Genomic DNA, 21,381 nt, shown 5'->3' on the forward strand with positions numbered 1-21,381 from the left:
GAGATTTTATTGCTTAAGAACCTTTTTATTAGTGGGTTTTGCCCATAAGGGGGACCTACAATATATACTCTGAGAGTCGCGTAAAAGATCCAGTTTATCTTGCAAATGAATTTCCTTTCCATCAGAAAGATAGCATGGTATTGTGGAAAGAGATCTGGACCAGGAGTTGGGAAACCTAGGTTCTAGTGCAGGCTATATACACTTATTAATAATACTTAAAGACTTTAATGGAAGCTGCCACTTACTACCCTATAAAATGTAAAACAAGGAACGGGGTTGAGTGGATGGGTCTCTAAAGACTTCTTCAAAAGCTAACATTCTAATATTCTCTCTATAGTGCAACTTATGATATTTATTTAGATTCCCAGCTGGCTTCATCTACAGGTAAAATAGGAAACTTGCCTTTCTGGTGTTATTTGAGTGGTATACCTAGGAGGGCTCAGGACTGCAACCCCCAAATAATATCTTAAATCCTGAAATTCCACATTTGTTCTTTCTTTGTGATATTGACCTGTTTGAGCTCCAACTTGAAATGCAAATCCTATCAGCCCTTGGGCACACGTTAAGTACCTGATGTATGTGGTGCCTTTCTTGATTTTTTCTAATTCTCTTCCTTACCTAGGGAGTAAGCTTTCACTTCTCATCTTGAGATACATTGTTTATACTTTTCTTATGTACTTATATTAAATTTTTTTTTTGGTACAAATATGTGCCTACTCCATTTTATTTGTGTTTGTATCTTCTGATGCTTGCTAGCTCAAGTAATTGATGTGTGTTGAATGAATGAATGAAAACTCCTGTGAACCATAACATTTTAAGAGATTACAGTTGAGTTTCTCCTTACTGGGAGTTAGAATATAAAGTTAGTGGGAAAAGGAAAAGGTCTATAATCAGGATTACCTTAAATTGTGTATAAGGTGGAGTATAATAGTGTATCTTTAAAAAGTTTGTAGTTGGAAAGAGGGGTTAAGGCCTTTTTAAAAGAAGACATTCTGTGTCAATGATCAGATGTGTCTGAGATGGTACCCATGGAAACAATTGAAGGTACATTTTATTTTTCACTACACCCAGCTAAGGTATTGATCAAGAGGCAGATGGGAACCAAGACTTCTACTCAAATATAAGAAAACTAAAACAGGTAAAGCCTCAACTGGCAGGGAAATGGATGATTTGAGAAAAATACTCTTGAAAGCTCTTGTAAGTGTAAATATAGTCATATTAAAGGGTATGCACACCACCATATAACTTACTCTTTTTGCTTAGTGATTGAGGCCATAGAAAACACAAGAAAGTCAAAGGAAACATAGCAGGAGCCTTCTAGCTGACCAGGAAGTTCTACCAGCCTAAGCAGAATGAATAGATTGGGTATGAATATGAAGTAGAGGATATTCTAGAATCATACGACCTACTGAGATGCTCACACTCTGAGATGAATGCAGGAACTGAGAATAATTGAAAGAATAGCAGATTCATACTTCCCATCTCAGGCCTTGGGCTTACACTTATCAAGTGGAATAGATCACAGGCCTAAATAAACTATTTCTCCCTCCCCCACTTCTGTCCCTTTTCCCTCCCCCTCTCCCTTTCCCTTCCCCTCCCCCCACTCCCCTTCCCTTCCCCTTCCCTCCCCCTCTCCTTCCCTCCCCTCCTCCCTTTTTCCCTATGTCCTTTCTCCCTTCCCCCTCTTTTCCTTCCTCCTCTCCTTCTCTCTTCCCTCCCTTTCCTTCTCTCTCCTTCCTTTCTTTTCCTGACCCTCTCTTCTTCCCTCTTTCTCTTCCCTTCCCTCCCCTTTCTTTCCCTGCCTCCCCCCTCCTTTCTCTTTCTTCTTCTCCGTTTTCCTCCCACTCTCCCCTATCCTATTCCACCCATCCTGATCCCTTTCCCACAGAGGTTCTATGCAGGCAAGCAACTTAAGTCATGCAGAGTGCTAAATAGGTGATATACTATGGAGTGGCACCACCTAAATTCAACTTGTGTGTCCTATGAAGAGACAGAGAAGGAAAAAGAAGGAGAAGGAGATAGGGAGAGAGGAAAAGGGGAAGAAGAGAGGAGAGAGAGGGAGAGGGGGAGAATGAGGGAAAAGAGGAAGAGAAGGGAGAAGAGGACTTGAGGGGGTAGGGGATGGATGAGATAGGATCACAATGCCCTGGGAGAGTGGGGCTAGAGTATAGATTTCAGAGCAGTAAAGGATTGTGGAAATCATATAGTTCTAACTCCTTCCAAGGAAGCAAGCCCAGAGAGTTTCCAGGAGAGGGATGCTGTTTAAAAGGAAAGGAAAGAGGGCACCAGACACAAACTCTGTCTATCTCACTGTTTTACCTGTAGTCAGTTCAACATATAGCAAAGGAACCCCCCCAAAACAACAACAACAACAACAACAAACTTTTTGCTTTGCCATTATAACCAAACTGTCTGTGGGAGTCTGGGTCATTGTTCATCAAAGTCTGGGGTGGTTTGAGGCCAGATTATACAGGGAAGTGTAAGAGAAACCTGTGGAATGCGGTCAGCAACTCCCTCATATGAGGATGGAATATTAGCTGGGGAGTGAAGACAAGTTTCCAGTGGCACGTGATCGTTTCAACAAATATCTTTTGAATGTCTGAGGTGTGCATTTCACTGTCCTAGGTACTGTGAGGGATAGAAAATAAGTAAAACATTTGATCCATGCTGTACAGAGCTTATTGTACAATTGGGAAGACAAGAAAATTTAAAGAGCAAGCTTTGTGATAACCTGGAGTAAGTTACAGGGCTCAGAAAGAGGAGGTGGGTTGGGTTTGGAAGGCTCAGGAAGGCTTCATGGCAGGTAGGATGTGGGATTTGAAGTTGAGTGCTAAGATATGAATAGAATTAAGATAGGCAGGGAGAAGAGAAGAGAGGTTGGTATTGCAAGCAAAAGAAATCATATTTATCTTGTTTTATTGGTCTTTTTTTGTGTGTCTTACTATTTTCAAGCTGTGTTAAAGGGTTTGATTTCCTTTTCAAAAATCATCCCAAAAGGGGGAATTCTTCTGTTTTCTCATTAAATTGGCTCATTTTATACTTGTCTAGGCTTTTAAAGTATTTATTTAAATATGCCCCATTGTATAAAGTTCTCCCTAGAGTCTGAAGCTTCTGTACTGACATTGGAATCTCTTTGCCTGTTCCCAAAATTAATCTTAATGTTTCTTTCAATTAAAAAAGTTATTTCTTCTTTTTGATACCTAAATGATTGAACTAATTATTGAAAACCTGGAATTTGAAGTGAAATTGGATGCTTTTTAATTTGCATAACTTTGGAAATAGCTGATTGAAATTGCATTGCTTTTTTCACAGATTGAGTTATGTCTGACTAGCACTTAGAGGGGAAAAATATTCAACTTGAAAGGATAACCTAGTAGAATGTAATGAGTAAACAGAGGGTTAGAAATGGAAGATGCCTTTTGACATAAATTTTTTAGTTTGTCTCTGCAAACATTTTATCCTTGACCTGGAATTTATTTCAACTCCAAGGAGGCTCAGCTACTTCCTGTCTTTTCACTTAGCAGTACTGATAAAAGGTTGCCAAGTGTCTATGAGAATTCTTCCTTATTTTTTGGATTCGTTTCTCCGTCCCATCTTGACACCCTCTTAACCCTTAATAAACAATTCTTGTAAATTGTGAGGGGAGGGAAAAGGAAGAGTAAGGAATCCAGGAAATCCTCAACTTTATAAGAGCTGCTACTGGATCACAGTGAAAACTGACACCTTTCTTTGCCTCCTTATTTTTTCATTGCCAACTTGACCATGATAAAAGTGGGCAATTATATTTGTAATTGTCTGGTATTAAATATCCAATATATGACAAATTTTAACTTTAAATGGAATTTAGTGGAACCATCAGCTTACTTTCCTCCTTCGTGGCTTTTTGGAAGAGAAGGGTTAGTTTCTTTCTGAGGTTAATTGAAGTATTGATCAGTGCTTGCTGGGCCATGATAGCAGCACTTGCATGCAGTTGATCTCCACTCCCCAGGTAAGGAACCTCTTAGAGCAGGCCAGTAATTTAGCCTTTCTGTGAAGTCTGCTCCTTTGAAGAGAAAACAGGGCAGAAGTGGCTTTCTTCTGAGTTACTCAGTAGTTTCTTGCCTTCCCCCCTCGATTCTGGCAGGCACTGAGTGACCGCTTCAGTGGTGAGATCCCTGATGACCAGATGGCTCACAGTTCCTTTTTTCCAGACGAGTACTTCACCTGCTCCTCCATTTGCCTCAGCTGTGGGTAAGTGAAGACAACAATTCAACCTATCCACTACCAGGAGAGTGAGTAGGCCTGGCCTGCTTTGTAGGATGAATTAATAAGAGTCCAATTTTTTTAAAGTGATACAGTTGAAATGCCTGTGGACTATGATGTCTTATAAAGCTCAAAACCTACCTTATAAACTTTGAAAGTTCTAAACCAGAATGGCACCTGGGCAATGTGGGATAGAGGTTGGGTTGAATATCTAAATATTAATATCATATTGAGTTATCTAGTGAATATTGAGTAAGAGAGACAGTTCAATAAACAGCAGGGGGCTTCCAGTAGGAGGATCTAGGTTTGAGTCCTAATTTTGCTACTTATTAGTTAGTTGGATAAACATTTATTAAGCATGTATTCTTTTCAAGGAACAGAGAGAAAAAAACAACGAATCTTTCCTCTCAAGAAACTTAGTTCCACGGGAAATGTTGACAATTATATAATGTTTTGAGGTTCATAAAAACACAGATTATCTCATTTGATACCCATTGACAACATTTTCTCTGCTCTATAAATGAGGAATCTGAGACTTAAAGAGGCTAAGTGATTGGCTAGTATAAGATCTGGGATTCAGTCCCAGGTTTTTCCTTGACTACTTCCTCCCTGTATGACCCTGGGTATATCGCTCATTTATCTGGGCATTGGTTTCCTCATTTGCAAATTTTTATCAGTGATTTGGAAAAAGGCACAAATGACACCTTAGCAGATTTTCACGTTACACAAAGCTGGCAACGGTATGCTGTGTTACAGAATAAGAATCCAAAAAGATTTTGACAGGATTGGGCTGAGTCTAATAAGGTAAAATTTAGTGTAGATAAATATAAAGTGTTATGCTTGGGTTCAACAAATTAACCTTACAAATATACAGTGGGGAAAGCATGGGTAGAAAATAATTTTTCTGAAAAGGACTTGGAGTTTTAGTTGAGTAGAAGCTTGGTAAGTGACAATAGCTAAAAAAAAAGCTAATGGAGTCTTAGACTTCATTAATAGAGGCATAGTTTCAGGAATAAGGAGGCAGTTAGTCATGTTTTACTCTGCCCTGGTCAGTTCTCATTGAATATTTTGTTCAGTTAAGGGGTCCCATTTTAGGAAGGACATCATTGATAAGTTTAGAGAATGTCCAGAGGAGGACAACCAGAAATAGGCTTTGAGTTAATACTGTATGAGGATCAGTTGAAAGACCTGGTGATGTTTTAGCTTCATTAAGGGCAAGTTAGAAAGGATATTATAGTAATCGTATTCAAGGATTTAGAGGACTATAACATGGAAGAATGATTAGACTTATTCTATTTGGTTGAACAAGCTTCAGAGGGAAGAATAAGAAGCAGTGGGTAGAAGTTTCAGAGTCAAATTTAAGCTTGATGCAAGAGGAGAAAAAACCCTTTAGCTTATCCAAAAAGCGTAACTTGCTCTCTTCGGAGGTGGTGGGTTGCTTGACTTTGGAGCCTCCAGGTGTATCGTAGGAGAAATTCTTTTTCTGGTATTGGTTGGACTAGATAGTTGCTGGCTGTTGGGTGCAAGACTCAAGAAGACCTAGATTCAAATCCCAACCCAGACGTTTCCTAGCTTTGGAACCCTGGGCAGGTCACCTATAATCTCTCTGTGCCTCAATTTATCCATCCGTAAAACGAGGGCATTGGACTTGGTAGCTTCTAAGGTTTCATCTAGCTCTTTCAGTATGATCAATATGTCAGGATTCGTCTCTAAGCATCTCATGTCTCTTTGTTCTTTTTCCCAACAGGAAACTCCAAGTCCTGCTTTAGCTTTTTCCTCTTAGAAATGATTTTTTTCTTCTTTTCACTCCATAATATCTCTCCTATCTTTCCTCTTCTTTGCGCTCACAAAGCTGCTGCCCTGGTTCAAGTCCTTATCACCTCCCACCTTGACTGTTGCAATAACCTCTAAATTGGCCTCCCTGCTTTTCAAGTCTTTTCTCCAATCTGTTCTCCACAGCTACCAAATTGATATTCCTTAAGTACAGTTCTGCCCATATCAGTTGTCTGCTCATTAATGTCAAGTGGCTCCTTATTCCTTTTGGGCTAAAATATTAACTTGTTTGTTTGGCATTTAAAGCCCTTTACGATCTGGTTTCAACCGACTTTTTCAGTCTTCTACATTTACTCCCTTTCATGCACTGAACAGTCCAACCAAACTGACCTACTCATTATTGTCACTCACATCTCTCATTCCCATGCCTTTGCACAGGCTATCACCCTGGTGCTTGGAATGCGCTCTGTCCTCACCTCTTGCCACATAGAAATCCTAGGTTTCTTTCAATATAAGCTCAAGTCCTACCTCCTATATGAGTTCTTTTCTGATTACCTCCCAGCAGTTGCTAGAACCTCTTCCCAAGTTATTTTGTTCTTACGGTCTATATGTTTTCTTTTTATTTGTGTAAATTTGTATGTACATATTTTTCTCCTTCCCCTGCTTCCCTTGCCTCTGTGTAAGCTGTTTGAGAAAAAGGATCATTTCATTTTTTTCTTTCTATTTGTATGCCCACTGCCTACCACGCAGCAGACACTTAATAAATATTTGTTGACTGATTTCTGTTTTTGGGTTGTGAGGACAATAGTTTTCCTTTCTTTCTCTTGACAATTGGAAGTTGGAATGGAGGGCCATATGTTATCTGGCCTCATTTCACTCATTTATCTAGAGACCCTCCGATTCCTAGTCATAGTAATACTGATGAATGTATCGCAGTAATATCCTGTGGCTGTTTTTGGCCTAAAATATCTTCCAGGCTAACAGCATTAGCTCCCTTGCTTGTTGCCTCACTGTTACTTTTTGGATCATAGGTCTGGATGTAAAAACAGCATGAATCACGGAAAAGAAGGAGTGCCTCATGAAGCAAAGAGCCGCTGTAGATACTCCCACCAGTATGATAACCGGGTTTATACCTGCAAAGTAAGTAGCTGGGGGAGGCATCCTTCTTTTTTTCTCTCCTCTGAAAGAAACCTGAAGCTTGAAAACGGCTCACAAACTACCTCTTGTCCTATTTCAATGCTTTTGGGGTCGAAGTATGAATTCCAAATGTGTTGTAATGTTACTGGGGACTTTTATCAAGTATCTAAGTGTTCATTTTCAGATGAGGTGTTCTTTCAGACATTCCTGATTTTGTTTCACTTGATGTCTGCTAGATGTGTAGTTTAGATATTGGTCTTATGGCTTCATATTCGCACAAAACTTCTTTCTTTAGCCACAAAGTACCATCTAGTCATTTTTAGACTTTATTTATTCATTTGTATGCTCATGTTTTACTGATTAACTTCCGGAGAATTGGCTCCTTTAGAAAAATGATCCTTTCTTTTTTTTTGACCCATATGTGATCCCAAATTTCAGTTGATTCTACATTTCAGTAATGTTCAGTAATGTTCATCTTTATATGCAAGAAGCTGATGGAGTGCTATATATTCCAGGCCTGCTATGAAAGAGGAAAGGAGGTCAGTGTGGTGCCTAAAACATCTGCTTCTACTGACTCCCCTTGGATGGGTCTTGCAAAGTATGCATGGTCTGGGTGAGTAGAGGTAGCTGAGTTTCAGATAATTTGATATATACCCATCTCTTTCTTATGCCTACCTGGATAACTATTTACCTCCATTACAGGTATGTGATTGAGTGTCCTAACTGTGGTGTAGTATATCGTAGTCGGCAGTACTGGTTTGGGAATCAGGATCCTGTAGACACAGTAGTTCGGACAGAAATTGAACATGTCTGGCCTGGAGTAAGTATTCTCCTTTTTTCTTATTTCTTCCCTGCTATCTAGTAATATGTAGAAGTGACAGAGGGTCATATTTGATGACAGGAATAGTCATTAACGTGTTGTTAGTGATGACTTCTGGTAAAGGTTGTATCGTAAAAGGTTGCAGAGGAGTCCTGTTCTCCCCTACACACTCCAGCACATAACTGAAAAGGGGCCCAGATATAGCAATGATAAAGAAAACTGAAGAGGAGCAGAAGTTCCTCCATCTAGTCTAGGGTGCAAGGGCTGCACAAGTGCATGGCCAGAGGGAAATGGGCATGAAGCCTGGGAGGTCTGGGAAAAGAGCAGTGGCAAGAAATGATGCTTTGGTAAACAGGGCCAATGCCAGCGGGCCCTTTGAATAAGGACGTTTCTGGGGAGGAGGATGGTCACAAACTAGAGTGAGCTTTGGTAATCAGGACCTAATACCTGAGCCTTGGCAGAGCAAAAAAAGAAATTTAGGGAACATGTACACACAAAGAGGAAATAATGACTACCTTTTACAAATGATATGATAGTTTACATAAAGAACCATAGGGATTCAACTAGAAATCAGTTTGAAATATTCACCAGTAAAGTAGAAGGATATAAAATAAACCCATTAAAATCAATAGCCTCTTTGCATATTACTAACAGAAGTTAGAAAAAATAGAAAAAGAAATCTCATTCCAAATAAGTGCAAAATGTATGAAGTGCCTTTGTATCCATCTAGCTAGTGATTATTCATTTTATATAGAAATTAAGAAAGACAGTTTCTCATGATTGGATCGTGTCTCCATAATAAAAATAGTGATATTACATGAATTAATTTACAGATTTAATGCCATGCCATTTAAACTACCAATGAGTTATTTTGTAGACCTATACAGAATAATCACAACATTTATCTAGAGGAACAAAGGCCAAGAATCTTAAGAGGAGTACCATATTTCACCACATAATTGTCACAGATTTTATGCCAAACTTTTTGGAAAAAAGTGGGGTGGGTGCGAACATTATGTGAAGCTTAATTGTTTGGGATGGGGGGGAGTATATAAAAATTGTATCGGTGTTATTTAAAAGTCATTTATTATTAAACTGTCTTTGGTGCAAGATTAGGATGCATGAAACACTCATGAATATATGTTAAAATTGAATATTAACAATGTGCATGTGCTTAGAATTCTAGACCCATGGCTTGTAATGAGTGAGAGAATAGTGTATCCATATGTTACTGTTGAATACATTGCTGCTTTGTTTACCTTTTAAGCAGTGTGACTATGCAATGATTACGTGATGAAAAGTCATCAAACAAAACATAAAAACAAAAGTTTTTGTACTGAACAAATGGTGTGACGATTATGTGGTGGTGATGATTATGCTGTGAAGTATGGTAATAAAAGGTTTGAATCAAGTGGAACGAGCCATGGTAGATCTCAAATTATATGATAAAGTAGTAAGCATTAAGACAATTTGGTACTGGTAAAAAAAGAAATACAAAAGTTCATCAGTGGGACAGATTAGATAAATAAGATCTAGAAGCAATCTTACATTAGTAGTATAGTGTTTGATAAATCCAGGGACACTAGCTACAGAAGTAAGGGCTCCCTTTTTGATCAAAATTCCTGGAAAAACTGGAAAGCAGTCTGTCAGTAATTAGTTTTAGAGCAACATATTGTACCATATACTGTAATACTTGACATGGAAAAATAAATGAAATACCAAAGGATATTTCATGAAAAATTTGAAGGACTAAAGGAGGAGGTAGCTTTCCCAAGTATGAGGAGGAAAATTCTTAACTAAACAAGGGATAGACATTATCTAAAAAGATAAAATGAACAATTTTGATTGCATAAAATTGATAAGTTTCAGTGCAAGCAAAATACATATATTTAAAATCAGAAGGAAAACAATTTGGCAAGTCTTGACTGCAGATAATCTCTGTTAAAGGTCTGCTATCAGGAGCAGCTAGGTGGCACAGTGGATAGAGCATTGGCCCTGGAGTCAGGAAGACCTGAGTTCAAATCCAGCCTCAGACACATAACACTTACTAGCTGTGTGACTCTAGGCAAGTCACTTAACCCCAATTGCTTCACCAAAAAAAAAAAATAAAAAAATAAAGGTCTGCTATCCAAGCTGTTTAGGGAACTAATACAAATACGTAAGAATAAGCCACTCCTCAGTTGCAGGTTGGTCAAAGGATATGAATAAACCATTTTCAAATGAAGAAATGCAAACTATGAACAACCATGTGAAAAAAATGCTCCAATTCACTGATAAGGGACATATAAACCCAAATAACTCTTAAAGTATGACCTCATATCTATCAGATTGGTAAAGATGACAAAAGAAGTAAATAGCAGTCATTGAAATGTTGGTAGGAGGGTGGATACTTAGTGTACTCTTGGAAATACGAATTGGTACAACCGTTCTTGAAGACAATTTGGAGCTATACTGAAATCTGTATGTATCCTCAGACCCAGTGATAATATTAGATTGTGCTTTCAAGGAGATTAGGAATAGAAAGAAGAGTCATATGTATATAAGAATATTTATAGCAGCATTTTTTTTTGTTGTGGCAAAAAATTGGAAACAAAATGGGTGCCCATCATTTGGGGAATGGCTGAATAATTTGTGGTATATAAATGTAGTGGAATTTTATTATGCCATAAGAAATGAACTTTATTACAGATTCAGAGAAATATGAAAAGACTTAAATGAACTGATGCAAAGCATAATGAGCAGAATCAGGTGGACATTTTATTTTTTTCCAATTACCTGTAAAGATAGTTTATGTATTTATTTATTTATTTATTTTTTGAGGCAGTGGGGGTTAAGTGACTTGCCCAGGGCCACACAGCTAGTAAGTATCTGAGGTCAGATTGGAACTCAGGTCCTCCTGACTCCAAGGCCAGTGCTCTATCTAGTGTGCCACCTAGCTGCCCCAAAGATAGTTTTCAACATTCATTTTTGTAAGATTTTGAATTCCAAATTTTTCTCCCTCCCTTCCCTCCCCCCCGTCCAAGAAAGCAAGCAATTTGACATAGGTACAATCATGTTAAACATATTTCAACATTAATCATGTTGTGAAAGGAGAATCAGACAGGAGAACATTTTAACTGATAGATGCAGTACTGAAAGGGCAAAGAACTCTGAGAGACCTCAGAACTTTTACTAAAATAACAACTGAAATCATGACTTCAGAAGACTGATAATAAAGCATAACTTTCATCTCTTGGTAGAGAGGCGAAGCATTAGCGATACAGAATCAGATATGCATTCTCAGTTAAGAACGTTTTGCTTGACCATACATATTTGTTATAAGCCAGGGCTTTTACTTAAGGGTTGAAGAAGGTGGATTGATAGATAGTGATAAATAAGAAAAAAGCCTCAGCAAAACATTTAAAAAATTAAAAAGAAAAGAAAACAAAAAGTAATTCCAGCATTATATAAATTGTTTGCAAAAATAGGGAAACAAGGTCTACTCTTACTAAATTTCTTTTGTGTGACAAATGTGATCTTTATACCTAATCTAGGGAGAGATATCTCAGAGAAAGAAAATGAAAACATAATCTCTCTAATGAATATTGATGCAATAAAAATATTGAATAGAATACTAGCAAAGAGGCAGTTAATATTAATGAATTTAAAGAGATTCACCCAAAAAGTTAACTGGAACAATAATTTCAGTAAATGTAGCAGGATATAAAACAACCTTCCCCGGCCCCCCCCAACCTCCCACCCCACCCTTGGGCCATATTATCAACCTTTCTGTATATTACCAATGAAACTAAGTAGAAAGAGATAGAAAAAGAAATTACTTTCAGAATAACGATAGAATGTATAAAATATCTGCATCTACGAAGATATACATAGAAATTATTTGAATTAAATTACAAAACTATTTGATACTGGTTAAAAAATAATGAACTTGATCACTGGAACAGAGTAGGTGCACAGGTCCCAGAGTTAATAAAATCTTGTGGAATGGTGATCAGTAAGCTCAGGGACTCTTAACTGCTGGGTAAAGAGTCAATATTAGACAAAATCTTCTGAGAAAATTAGAAAGCATTTGGGGTGGGGGTGTGGGGGGAAAGATTTCTTGACAAAGTAGGGATAGAGAGTTTACAGGAGATAAAGTGAACAATTTTGATTATATAAAATTGAAAGTTTTTGCATTAACAAACACTGTAGTTAAATGGGTAACAACTGACCAGGGAAAATCTTTACAGGAAAGGTTTCTGATAAAAATCTGATATCCAAGCTACCTAGGGAATTGATACAAATACATAAGTATAAGAGCCATTCCCCAGATAAATGAGGGGGCAATTTTTTTTTTTTTGGCTAGGCAGTGGGGTTAAGTGACTTGCCCAGGGTCACACAGCTAATAAGTGTCCAGTGTCCGAGGCTGGATTTGAACTTAGGTCCTCCTGACTCCAGGGCCAGTGCTTTTTCACTGCGCCACCTAGCTGCCCCTGAGGGGGCAGTTTTTGAAAGAAGAAATGCACACTATCAACAAGTGTGTGAAAAATGCTTTAATAAGAAAAATGGAAATTAAAGAAACTCAGAGGTTTTGTCTGATACCCATCAGATTGGTAAGGCTATCAAAAAAGGAGAACGATAATTGTAGGAGAGACTGAGAGTACAGGCACAACAGTGCATTGCTGGTAAAGGTGTGAATGGATCTAATCGTTCTGGAAAGTAATTTGTAACAATACCGAAAAAGTCACCAAACTATACGTGCTCTTTGATAGCACTTCTGTTGTTGGCATATATCCTAAAGAGATTTTTTTTTTAAAGAAGGAAAAGAGTCATATGTATAAAAGTATTTATAGCAGCACTTTTTTTTTGTAGCAAAGCAACAAAATGGGTGCCCATCAATTAGGGAATGACTGAACAAATCATTATATAATCATTCTGTGTGATTGTCATGGAATTTTATTGCACTGTAAGAAATGATGGATTCAGAGAAATCTGAACTGTATGAACTGATGAGTAGTGAAGTGGGAAGAACTAAAAGAATTTATATAGTGACTAAAGCACTCTAAAAGAAAATAAGTTTGAAATACTTAAGGTCAGTATGCTGATCAGTCAGGACTCCAGAAGAATAGTTATGCTGTCCACCTTTGACAGAAAAATGATAGACGAGGGTTGTAGAATCAAGCTTAATGTTTTCAGATGTAGCCGATGTATGGATTTTATTTTTCCTTTACTTTGCTTATTTATTATGACAGGGCATTTTTGGAGGGATGTTGGGGCAGAGTGGACAGTTAGGCAGGTTAGTGCCAGGAGGAGGATAATTATAATGGGAAGACAGGTATACTGATGCACCAATGAATGGATCCAACCATTCTGGAAAGTAATTTGGAACTGTACTTCCCCCACAAATCACTAAATTGTGCATACCCTTTAACCCCAAGATATGGCTGATACTGTCATACCCCAGTGAGAATTTTTTTTTAAAGAAGGAGAAGATCTGTTCTCAAAGATACTTCTAATTGCTTTTTGTAAGCCAAGAACTTGAAATAAAGTGGACAACCATCATTTGGAGAATGGCTAAACAAATGATCGCATATGAATGTAATGTATTAAAAAAGAAAAAAAAGAGTATTAAATGTTTAAAAAACACACAGAAGAAAGTAAAGGGAAGTTCAGAGGGGGATACAGTTGAGTAAGGCAGTGTTGGAACTGCCATGTTAAACTTATTACATACTTAAAAAAAACAAACAACAAACCAAGTTATCTGTAAGAGATTTGTGATGTCTTGCAAAAGTCTCTTGTTCTGTTTTTTCTTTGTTTAAAGAAATGCTCATATTTTGATATTTTTCAAGTACCATATAAAATTTGTAAATTTTTAAAATGTTCATGGTATAGTAGGCATGAGCGACCCTTGAGATCCTTCTCTGTTTTCTGTCCTTACTTAAAGTTTTCTTTTGAATTCAGGATGCTAGGAGAAAAGCCTCCCATTTATAAGGAGATAATCTGCTGCTTTTATTTTATGAAAATTTGATTCTCACATGGAATAATTAAAGAACAAAAGTTAACCCTAAACTTCTTTACCCACAGAAATATGATAGGTTGTCACAGCCCTAAATTCTTAACTCTTGCCTCTTCTGTAAGTTTTTTTTTTTTTAAAGGAAATTGGGGTTAAGTGACTTGCCCAGGGTCGCACAGCTAGTAAGTGTCAAGTGTTTGATCTGAATCCAGATTTGAACTCAGGTCCTCCTGACTTCAGGGCTGGTGCGCTATCCACCTAGCTGCCCCTGTAAGGTGTTTCTTAAAGCTGGACCTTTCTGTTTGAACAGCCATTCATTGTTGTATCATATCCACTTTAACATCACAATCCAGACCATTTCTTTATTTATTTTCCTTTTTTGAACACCTTTGCTTTCTGAATTGGGCAGTATGCTCTGATCACATTTCTGGAAACGACCTCCTTTTTGTTTCAGGCTAATCTGCTCTGAGAACTTAGTCTGACTTTCATTCAGTTGGACATTTTTCCTTTGGGCTCTTACCACCACAAATACCATGAGGTTGATAGTATTCTCTTCTTTAAGCCATCATCATCGTAGGATATAGGTCATGTTCCACAAAACGAATACCTATTTATCTGGTCTTTGGTCAAGTCACTTAACCTCTAAACCTAAGTCTTAAGTTTTCCCACCTGTAAAATGGGGATGATATTATCTGCAAGATGCTCTTTGTGTAATGTTTTGCATAGCTTAAAATAATACATGTGTATCAGCTATTACTATTTTTGTTTTAAGGATAAAATTTTTAAAAAGAATTAAACTGTTTGCCTCTTTTGTTTATATGCCTACGTAATCTGGAGGTTCTCGAATAACATGTTTTTCAGTCTTCAATAATGTATATCTTAATCCTTGTTTAATATAATAATAACGAACATTCATATAGTGCTTTCATGTTTGCAAAGTGCTTTACGTGTATGTGTGTGTGTGTGTGTGTGTACACACTGGGTTTTATGGTGATTCTGTAGGTCCTGATCCCTTAGGTTGGGGGTACATTTAGTAAATTCAGTGGATTTGATACTTGTATACAAGTGAGTGTGGTGGTTCTTATGTCATCAATCTTCCCAAATGGTTTTGTGTTCATTAGGATGTAGACTCCTTGTGAGTAGAGAATACTACATTCTTTGTGCTTGAATCCCCAGTGCCTAAGCATGTAGTAACATTAGACGCTTTAAGTTTAATTAATGGCGAATATTCAGCTTATCAGAAGTGTTAGCTCCTTTCTTCCATTTGGGGGCTTGACACATGCCTATTTGTTGTTTCAGACAGATGGATTTTTGAAGGATAACAACAATGCTGCCCAGCGTCTGCTAGACGGGATGAACTTCATGGCTCAGTCAGTGTCTGAGCTGAGCCTCGGGCCCACAAAGGCAGTGACGTCTTGGCTGACGGACCAGATTGCCCCTGCCTATTGGAGACCCAATTCCCAGATCCTGGTATGTGGTAGCACTGCGCAGTTTCAGCAGTCCTGTCATTATGTGTGTTAAGCTTATACCATTTACCTGCCAGATCAATGGGAGGAGCCAGGGAATCCATAACATATGACTGGAGAGAGTGCAACAGTATGAGCTAGTCTACTACGTTTTCCTTTCCTGTTTTAATTTGATGACTTTAGATAAGTCATGTCTCCTCACTGGTTTCAGTTTCTCCACTTGGGAGTGAGCTAATTAATTGTGGTAAAAGGGACTGGAATCTCTGGTCTCAAATAGTTTAAGAAGCTTAAGTAGTGAGTTTAACTCTGTGACATCTCAGCCTCCAAGAAACTTTTTTTGGAAAATTGTCCTAATTCAGGTTAATAAAAACATTGATATTGCCTTGGGCATATTACTACTATGTTCTCTATTGGGAATAGTGTAGTTGTGCAACTTCTGGTAAGGAGGTTTCTAGTCAACATTCACAGCTAATTCAACCCCAGGATGGCTCCATGGCATTTATTCTATGTATCACTGCCCCTTTGACCTGAACTGACACAAAGCATCTGCCTCTTTTTTGTTTCTGGGTTGTTAGAACTGCAGCAAGTGTGCAACGTCATTTAAAGATAACGACACCAAACATCACTGCAGAGCCTGTGGGGAGGGCTTCTGTGACAGCTGTTCATCCAAGACACGGCCAGTACCTGAGCGGGGCTGGGGGCCTGCACCTGTTCGGGTGTGTGACACCTGCTTTGATGCAAGAAACGTCCATTTAGGTAATGTGGGACATTGTAGCTGCGAGAGCAGAGAGAGAGTACCTCTTTCCTTTGGGCACTATGCTGGGCATTTGGGATTGGATACCTCCACCCTGGTATGGTCCCAAACTAGATCACTTTTTCTGAGAGTGATTCACGTCTCTGGATTTGGCTTATCCTTTTCTCTGTACTCATAGTCCTGTGGGTGCTGTTTCTTGACATACTTAGTATATACCCTGCATTTCTAATCCTTGGAGATAAAATCAGCATTTGGAAATCCTGGAAAGGCAGTATTATTTGTGAGAGAGAACCTTGGTTTATGTTCTCTTTTTGAAGATTTTTCTTTAGTGCCTTTAAAGGAAAACATTTCTCTTTTGATTTTGAAGGTAGGTTAGTAAATATTCTCAGGATATGGGATTAAAAAAAAAAAGAAAGACAGATTTTACCTGGTCTCTTGTACCCAGCTGATGGTATGCTTCAGATCTTATAGAATTGAACTGTACTACCCTGGAGAAGAATCTGTAAGTTTTTTTTAATACAGAAATATTTTTTGCACAGATGTTCCGGAGGCACAGGTGGATGAAGAAGGTGGGACTCTGATTGCCAGGAAGGTGGGCGAGGCAGTGCAGAATACCCTGGGAGCAGTAGTAACAGCCATCGACATACCACTAGGTGGGCATGGGCAGTTATTCATGACGGTGTGGTGTCTTCCTAGCAGAGTGATGAGTTCTTGAATTATATACACTTTTTCTTTTTTAATTCACCTGTATTTTCAGTTCCAAATTTTCTCCCTCCCACCTTCACTTCCTCAACCCATTGAGGAGGCAAGAAAAGTAAATAAATATAGTCAAACTAAATAAATTTCTGCAATTAGCTTTGTCCCCCCCCCCAAAAAAAAAACTAAGAAGGAGAAAATTTACATCAGCCTGTACTGTTGACTCTGTCAGCTCCTAACTGGAAGTAGTTGGTATATCCAACTCTTTGGTTAATTCAGACTGTTGGTTCCACCATGATGGCCTTGATCTGAATGAGAAGACAGTGGTTAATATTTGTCTCTTCAGGGACTTCTGCTTAGATCTCTGTTAGTGACCTTGAGTTTAGTGGTTTCGTGTGTATCTTTTGGGAAGCTTATAATCACATCAGCAAAAGCTGCAAACCAGGACCATCAGTTTTTGCAGAAAGGTTGAGTTTTTGGTAGTGAATTATGTGTGCCACAAAGGTTGGGTTTTTGGTAGTGAATTGTGTATGCCACAGCAGTTCAGATGGGATAGACTAGGACTGGGGACTGGAGGCTAGAGTAGCTTAAAGTTTGAGGAGAATTGGGACTATAACCAAGAAACTTGATCTTTTGCATTTGTCACTGTGTTTGACTCAGGCTAGATAGATAGACTACTCTTGATTTTAACTAATGAACTTGGAAAATTTTTTCAAGAGCTTTTGACTTACTGGCTAAGGAGAAAATAATTGTCTTTACCTTCAGGGGTAAAGGGGGCAGCTAGGTGGCATAGTGGCTAGAGTGCTGGGCCTGGAGTCAGGAAGACATTTTATCTTCTTGAGTTCAAATCTGGCCTCGGATCCTTACTAGCTGTGTGACCCTGGGCAAGTCACTTTACCCTGTTTGCCTCAGGTTCCTCCTCTGTAAAATGAGCTGGAGAAGAAAATTGCAAACCACTTTAATATCTTTGCCAAGAAAACCCCAACTGGGATCACCAAGAGTCAGGCACGATGGAAAAATGACTGAAAAAACACAGGGGTAAATGAAAATATTTTTGGACCCTCTTGTTTTTCTCCTCTGCTAAACTATGTCATAGAGTCACTTGGTTTATAACGGTAGAACAAGGAGACCTGCTTGGGCAGGTAGCTTGTGTGGAGATACTGTATCCTGTGTACTGACTTGAGTCTTGTCCTATGCTGGTTCTCACCATGAGTCTATCTCTGTTATAGGTCTTGTGAAAGATGCTGCCCGGCCAGCCTACTGGGTACCTGACCATGAGATCCTGCACTGCCACAACTGTCGAAAGGAATTCAGCATAAAGCTTTCCAAACATCACTGCCGGGCCTGTGGCCAAGGCTTCTGCGATGAGTGTTCCCATGACCGCCGAGCCGTCCCCTCTCGTGGCTGGGACCACCCAGTCCGTGTCTGCTTTAACTGCAATAAAAAGCCTGGTGATCTTTAACGCCAGCTCCCTCTCCAGGTCCTTCACAATTCCTTAGGTTCTCAGGGTTAGAAACAAATCTCTTTGGGGGTCTTCCCCTCCTTGACCTGGTAGCCTATTGTAGTGTGTGCCCTCTTTTCTAGATATCCTTGGGGCTCTACCACCTCCATATGGGAGGCTAAGTGTCAAGTTGGGGGTGAATGCATCAGATCAGGGCTGAAGGCCTAAATCCCTCGGGGTGGGGGGACTGGGCAGCTCATTCTAAAGGTGAGTGAACCAGAATTCGTTGCATTTTATTCCAGTTTAAAAAAATAAAATATAAATACATATATCTATAATTATAAATAAATATATATATATATATATAAATACAAAGAAATTGAGTGCTAAGGATGCAGTTGGCTACTGAATCCTTAACACAAAGTTACCGGCGCAGGGAAAAATGGTAGCAAGGGTTCTTTCCTGCGAGGCTAGGCTAGGTCCAAAGCCATTGCATTGCTTGTTAGCCTTTTGCTTGTTCTCTTAAAGCATTTTAAAGCCTTTCTTTCTTTCCTTTCTATCTCATCTTCCTCACTTAAAGGGTAGACTCCTCCAGCTGCTAAGGACACTAAGGCTTTATGGTATAATGCTTTGGACAGCTGTATGGGGAATTCTGCCCTTTGGTGTGCAAGAGGACTTAAATTCCAATTCCTTGGCTAAGCCTGTTTCAATCAGGAACCACCCACCTTCAAGTGCGGGTCACTAGCATGGATGGTGGGTGAGAGGCTATGGTTTTGGAATTAGGTTTCAGCCTCTAGGAAAGTCAGGGTGTGGGTATCAGGCCACCTCCTGTATTTGAGAGCACAGGAAGATAAGTTCTCCTCTGCTCCTTTTTAAAAAAGGTATCTTTATTTACTATTGGGGTTTTTGTCTAGGCTTTTCTAAGATGCAGGGGACCCTTCTCCAAAATTTAGCACCTGGGGACCTTCCCTCGCCTACTTACTTCTCCTTAAAGCCTGTGACTTACTTCCAAGTGTTCCCTAGGATTTTAATGCTTGTTTTAAAGTGTCTTATTCTTGGTTCCCAAACACATGAGCCCTCTAATTATTAGAGGGATGACCGTGAGTGATCTTCCAGAGACAAAGAGCACAGATTGGACTGTTAAAGTTTTATTAAAACATATATATCTATCTATCTCTGTGTGTGTATACATGTCTATATATGCACAGACATACATACATGTATATATGTTATAACAGAGCACATAGAATAACAAAATTCCATCATCTCTTCAGTCCTTGCAAAAAAAATCAAATGGACTTCTATTTATCAAGGTACTGGACCTCTGTCCCTAACCATGAGGTGACTGGAAAGAGACTGTGCTAAAATAATCTTCCGTGATGGATTTTATCTTCTATGGCCAAAAACTAATTAAAAAGCAACAAAATTCTGGACTTGAACTAAATGGAAAGTTTGCCCCTTAACGAGGGGTGGGATGTGTGTGGGTGTGGGTGTGTGTGTGTGGGGGTGTGTGTGTGTGTGTGTGTGGGGGTGTTGGAGGGGCATCCTATTTGAGAGACAGTTCATGATCATGGCTAGCCAGAATTGGGTCCTACTCAGAGACCTGTTCCCTTACTGTCTCCTTATAGCACAGTGGCTTAGGCCCTCCTTCTAGAACTGTATATTATTAAATTAACTGTTATAAAGGAATATTCCTTCTGAAATGTGAGCTGTCCTTTTTTTCTTCCCTGACCCCTCATAAAGAATAATTAATACACATTTCCACATCTTAATTGGTGGGGAAGCAGTTACAGGCTGTATTGAGGACAAAAAAGGTAGGAACCTCATTTCTGTGAGAATGTCAATTTGGTAAATTTCCTTTCTTTCTCTTTCCTAATCCTTTGAAATTTTCTTATCCTTCAGCGGGTTAGATGTATTACCTGCCATGGATGGGTGGTGGAATGGGAATTTACATAGTTTTAAAGCTAAGGTGTGAAGGGTAGGTTTAGTTTGCTTTAACTGATATAAACATTTGTTTTTGGAATTATGGGTAAGTACTTTACTATTTCCATGCATAGTCTTGTGTGTTTGAATATTACTTTTTTCATATTATGTTTAACTCTCAGGTTCTCCATTAGACCTTTAATTTGTTGTATTAGGTGTATGTAAAATCATACTTCTTTCCTCCTCATCCTCAATCCTGGTCAAAATGCAGTTTATTTTCTTTCTTGTAGCCATAACCACTCTGATATTCTTTCTTCGCCCCACCAACTTTCCCCTTCATTGTTCTCATTTTCCATTTTCTTCCCTTTTTTGGGTGGGTGCTCGGGGGGACTGGAAGGTTGGCATGAGGCAGGAGACAGAGTACGCTAAAGATTAGACATATTAAAAGGAAGAAGAATTTAAGAATACCTTTAAGCACCAAGCTGTGTCAATTGATGCAGTGCATTTTTTAAAATCTAAAAGTGGGGGAGGGACAGTAAGCATTTATTAAGTAACTTGGTGCCAGGTACTGTACTAAGTACTTTATGAATATTATCTCATTTAGTTTTCATTACAACCTTGAGAGGTTGGTGCTGTTAATATTTTCATTTTGCAGTTGAGGAAATTGAGACAAATAGGTTAAGTGACTTGCCTAGTGTCACACAACCAGTAAGTTAATTTCCGAGGCAGGATTTTAACTCAGGTCTTCCTAACTCCAGGCTCAGCACTCTGTGCACCATGCCAACAGCTGCTTTTCTCTGCCAAAGCAAAGAAAATAGAAATATAGGATGACAATTATTTCTGAGTAACATCACAATATTTTTGCTTGATGTGCCTGATCCTTCTAGTGTTAAGCATTTGGCATACTTCCTCTCTAGGGTATTGGAGGTATAGCTTGGGGACAGGACTTAGATGGATCAGCTAGGTGGCACAGTAGATGGAGTGCTGGGCCTAGGGTCAGGAAGACTCGTCTTCCTGAATTCAAATCCAGCTTTAGACACTTACTAGCTGGGTGACCCTGGGCAAGTCATTTGACCTTGTTTGCCTCAGTTTCCTATTCTGCAAAATGAGCTAGAGAAGAAAATGGCAAACCACTCT

General features: G+C 38.8%; 1 protein-coding gene across 2 annotated transcripts in view; it reads left to right on the forward strand.

Moving 5' to 3' along the window:
* The window catches only part of ZFYVE1 (zinc finger FYVE-type containing 1), a 56,726-nt gene extending 36,702 nt beyond the window's left edge, over nt 1-20,024 (forward strand). For both annotated transcript variants that reach the window (XM_027844857.1, XM_027844858.1), the window contains 8 exons: nt 4,124-4,230; nt 7,047-7,155; nt 7,668-7,765; nt 7,855-7,972; nt 15,264-15,434; nt 16,006-16,186; nt 16,724-16,837; nt 18,110-20,024. In XM_027844857.1, the coding sequence (XP_027700658.1) occupies nt 4,124-4,230; nt 7,047-7,155; nt 7,668-7,765; nt 7,855-7,972; nt 15,264-15,434; nt 16,006-16,186; nt 16,724-16,837; nt 18,110-18,342 (1,131 nt within the window). In that variant the 3' untranslated portion in view covers nt 18,343-20,024. The remainder of the gene's footprint in view (nt 1-4,123; nt 4,231-7,046; nt 7,156-7,667; nt 7,766-7,854; nt 7,973-15,263; nt 15,435-16,005; nt 16,187-16,723; nt 16,838-18,109) is intronic.
* Nucleotides 20,025-21,381: the final 1,357 nt, after the last annotated feature.

Source organism: Vombatus ursinus, unplaced genomic scaffold, assembly GCF_900497805.2.
Source record: "Vombatus ursinus unplaced genomic scaffold, bare-nosed wombat genome assembly UNPS02014945.1, whole genome shotgun sequence".
NCBI lineage: Eukaryota > Metazoa > Chordata > Mammalia > Diprotodontia > Vombatidae > Vombatus > Vombatus ursinus.